Source organism: Myotis lucifugus, unplaced genomic scaffold, assembly GCF_000147115.1.
Source record: "Myotis lucifugus unplaced genomic scaffold, Myoluc2.0 scaffold_42, whole genome shotgun sequence".
In the NCBI taxonomy this organism is placed as follows: Eukaryota; Metazoa; Chordata; class Mammalia; order Chiroptera; family Vespertilionidae; genus Myotis; species Myotis lucifugus.
The window spans coordinates 7,608,675-7,613,316 of record NW_005871090.1 but is presented as its reverse complement, the minus strand read 5'-3'; the positions used below and the strand labels follow the sequence as shown (position 1 = coordinate 7,613,316).

General features: G+C 46.6%; 1 protein-coding gene across 1 annotated transcript; it reads right to left on the bottom strand.

Annotated features, from left to right (window-relative positions):
- Positions 1–254: 254 nt before the first annotated feature.
- BANF2 (barrier to autointegration factor 2) lies at positions 255–3,325 on the bottom strand. The gene is made up of 2 exons (XM_006087993.3): positions 3,272–3,325; positions 255–401 (listed from the first exon to the last, which is right to left on the bottom strand). The coding sequence occupies exons 1-2, from the start codon at positions 3,323–3,325 to the stop codon at positions 255–257; spliced, it is 201 nt and encodes a 66-aa protein (XP_006088055.1).
- Between the last annotated feature and the right edge of the window lie 1,317 nt (positions 3,326–4,642).

The following is a 4,642-nucleotide window of genomic DNA, read 5'->3' as shown; positions in this document are numbered from 1 at the left end:
TTTTTTAAGCAAAATTGTTCATTCTTTTATATAAAATATATGCTGAGATATCTGTCAGGATGTAAGGGGAATGATAGTCACTTCTAGGTTGTGGTCTTTGGGTCATTTTCTTGTATTTGTCCTTTTTTATATTCGTGAATCACTTTTTGTAAACAAGCATGTATCGTTAAGGCTAAAAACAAAAATAACGACTCTGAGCCTGGGCCTAGGTACAGGACGTGTCATTACGCAGGCGGCTGAGCAAGGGGGTGTGTTCAGAGGAAGCAGGAGCACCACTCCTTCAGGCAGATAGTGCTCTCCTGGGCCTCACGCTCTGTGGCACCACAACAACAAATGAGCCATCTCTGAAACTCCATTTCGTTCTTGTGCATCAGAAGAAACTGTCCCAGCAGGGTGTAGGCCTGTGGAGAGGGGACGGGGCAGGGAGGAAAACGGGAAAGGTTATAATAAACTTGACCAGAGGTGCCCTTCCTCCCCCAGCACGTAGAAATCAAAGGAAGGGCAGGTCATATTTGAGGGAGACCGGCAGTCCCCGAAACCCCCAGTGGGCAATGGGGATTTGGGGACAGGCCCTTGGTGAGATGTAAGGCCCAGTTAAATGCCCATCCCTCGGGGCAGGGTTGGAGGCTGTCCGGTCTGGGATGAACCAGAGCCTGTCCTTCTCAGCTTCATGAATCATGAGCGCATGAATCACCTGGAATCTTGTTAAAAGGCAGGTTCTGACTCAGTAAGTCTGGGGTGGGACCCGAGTGCCTGCATTTCTAACACTCCTGGCTGATGGTTGTCCAAGGACAACACTTTGAGTAGCAAGAGCCTAGCATACCCTTTCGGCCTCTGAGCTCATATTTCTCTCCTACACACACACACACACACACACACACACACACACACACACACACGGTGTTAGAAATGCTCTTCACTCTGCTACTTTCTCAATTATTCTAGCAAAGGGTTTCCAGCCATGGGCACTGGTGATATACTGGATAAGTGTGTGTTGGAAGGGTGTCCTGTGCAGTGTCCCTGGCCTCCACCAGCTAGATGCCAGGAGCACACACCCACTCCCCTGAATTGTGACACTCATAACCATCCCTGGACATTACCAAGTGTCCCTTTGGAGGAAAAAAATCTCCCTAGATTTAGAGTCACTACACATGGGACTAGCAGCTGAAGGACAGCTTAGCACCGATTTGCTTCTGCGTGAGGACCCAGAGAACCTGGGCCTCAGTTTCTGCATCTTTGAAGGCACATAGTAGGCCCTGCCCCATCCTGCAAATGGAATTAAGTGAGGTCAATGGGAGAGCATTCGAATAGTGTAAATTCCTTTTTCCTGCTGGAGGCACAGCCCTGTGGGTGGAGCAGAAGGCTTAAAACACACCCATCTTTCCCTTCTGAAGAGTCTCTGAGGATGAAAAACACATGGAAAATAAAGATTCCAGGATTCCTAGTCTGTGTCATTCTTAGTTTTCTAACTACTTTCTCCCACAATGTTTCATTTATTTTTTTCCCATTTTAATCACACTCTGACTGGTGAGGAATAAGGAGCACGTGGAGAGAGGGGCACCCAAGACCATATGATCACCCTGGCCAATTGCTCAGTGGTTAGAGCGTTGGCCTGCGGACCGAAGGGTCACTTCTCTCTCTCTTTCTCTCCCTGCCCTCTCCTCTCTCTCTTTCACTCTGTCTGAAAATCAATGGAAAAAATATCCTCAGGTGAGGGTAAAGAAAAAAAGAAAGAAAAAAGAAAAAGAAAAAGAAAGACCATATGACCACAGATTGGCCCAGCCCCCAAACAGTGAAGCCTGGAGATTTGAAGTCATGTTAAGTGCCCACCTCTCGGAGTGGTTTGGGGGCTCTTCAGCCTGGGATGGATGAGAACCAGTGTCCACCCCTCGAGTTCTGGGACATCTCCAGGAAAAACCCTGGCGTCTGTTTACAGTTCCGTAAAACAAAGCCAACTTCGTCTTGACCAAAGGGAACATATTTTTAAAAAGAAATTAAATAAAAGCTGAATCCCAGTCGTAAAACATACCCAAGCATCAGAGTTTGGGCTTTTTCCTTCGAGTCACGGTCCAGTTGTTGAAAAGAGAAAAAGCCAGGATTTTATGGACATTTAAAACTGCTATTTGATATAATCCTAAAAAGCAGTATAGTTGCTTAGAATGATATCATTTTACTTTATAAGGATTCTTGAATGTTCAGTGGTGGATTTTACTGAGGTGTTTTTAATTGAACATTTTAAAAAAGTAAAATTTATTGAATTTAGTTAGTTGAGCCAATTGCTGCAGTATGTGTGGGAATATAACAGGATCAAGAAACAGAGTTTTGTCTAAGGAGAGGGAACATTGATGATGATGATGATAGTAAGTGGCACTTCTGAGTACCTTTGGTGGGCTCCAGGCCCCTGGCACATTTTAATCCCTCTGATCCTCACATGTGCCCCATCACATTCTCCAGATAGAGTCACTAAGAATTGAAAGGTGAAGACTCTATTTTCCTCAGCCCCATATTTGCACACCCCAACTGTCCACAGTCTGGCCTGGCATCTATGGCAGTGATGGCGAACCTATGACACGTGTGTCAGAGGTGACACGCGAACTCATTTTTTTTGGTTGATTTTTCTTTGTTAAATGGCATTTAAATATATAAAATAAATATCAAAAACATAAGTCTTTGTTTTACTATGGTTGCAAATATCAAAAAATTTCTATATGTGACACGGCACCAGAGTTAAGTTAGAGTTTTTCAAAATGCTGACACGCCGAGCTCAAAAGGTTCGCCATCACTGATCTATGGAGTCCTCTGCCATATTGAAGGCCTCGCTGCTAGCATCCACCGGGCTGGTAATCAGAGCCGCCATATCCCCAGCAGGCTCAGCAGCCAGGGAATGCATGGTACGCAGGGCCAGCGGCAAACTTTCCAGGAATGCTGCAGGAAGAAGGGCCTCGTCTTGCAGCCTCCAGAGCCAAGTTGCAACCTGACGCTGCCTTCTCCATTTTCTCTCTCTAGTTTCACCCTGCTACCTTCCATCAGAGGGAAGGGAGAGTTAGCTTGCTCCACCCTGCTCCCAAGGGAAGCCAGAGTCGTGCACTCCTGTCATGGCCCTGCCAGAAGCCTGCTCAGTTTCTCTCCTGGCTCCAGCAAGTCAGCCCCTAACCCTGGAGAAGAGAAACTGCCCTACTCCCTCCTTGGGCCAAAGTTCAGGAAAATCTGGCTGTAGGAATGATGCTGTAGAGACAGAAATCCTGAGCAGACAGTCCCACACTCCTACAACCTGGACAGTGGCCACCTCGAAGCCAGGATGTTCATTCTTTCCTGTGACAGCCATGTCCACATGGCAGGATGGTGGCCCACGGGCACACTTCCCCTCAACTCCAAGTCCGAACAGTGAGCAGGTCTGAGCCACCCTTCAGTTTGCCAATTTCTTTTTGTTTTTTTAAAATGTATTTTATTGATTTTTTACAGAGAGGAAGGGAGAGGGATAGAGAGTTAGAAACATCGAAGAAGAGAGAAACATCGATCAGCTGCCTCCTGCATACTCCCTACTGGGGATGTGCCCACAACCAAGGCACATGCCCTTGGCCGGAATCGAACCTGTGACCCTTGAGTCCGCAGGCTGACGCTCTATCCACTGAGCCAAACCGGTTAGGGCCAATTTCTTGCTAAACAGTAGTGATATTTGTGTCTGCACTGGGGTTGGGTTCCCTTGTGTGTGACCCAGGCAGTCACATGGAGCCCTGGGTTCCAGTGCTTTGGTGTCTTGGGAGAGTGCTCATGGCTCAGGGCTAAGGGCAGCCTCATGGTCTGCATCCCAGCAGGTCCTCAGAAAGGGTGCAGAAAGAACCAGCACCCATGAGACAGGCCAAGAAAGCTGTCACCACTGCAGCCCGACTCTGGGTAGCAAGTTCTTGGATGCCTGAGAATTTCTCAGTCATCCATTCCCTTGTCTTAAACGTGCCTATCACCCACCTGCAATTCTCATTAAAAACACAGTGAAGCTGGAAAAGGCAAAACTATGGGGACAGAAAACAAACAAGTCAGTGGTGGCCAGGGACTGAGGGTGGGGACTATGAAGATCATGGGGCATATTTTTGAGTGACAGAATTGTTTTATGCCTTGACTGTGGTAGTAGCTACATGAGTGCATGCACCTGTCAAAACTTGCAGAACTGAGTACAGTGGGGCCTTGACTTACGAGTTTAATTCCTTCAGAGACCGAGCTCGTTAAGGAGCTCATTAACTCAAATTACTCTATCAACTCAATGCAAAAAATCGGTGGAGAGACAGCTGGTATCTCAAAAAATTTGTTAGTCAGGACACTCGTAAGTCAAGGCCCCACTGTACTAAAAAGGTGACATTTACTATATGTAAATAAAATGATTTTTTAAATGGTGAATATGGCTGACCAACAGCAAAACCTCACAATGATGGAAACACTACATAAATGGTGGTAGTAGCCAGAATACTGGTTACGTGTGGGAGGGAGGGATGGCATTGATCTGGAAGAGGCACAAGAGAACCATCTGGAATTCTGGAGGCATCTGACCATTGGATCCAGGTAGTGGGTCCATGGATGTATAAATATCTGTCACAAAACTCATTGAGCTGAACTCTGCATATCAATGTTAAGTATGCTACACCACAAT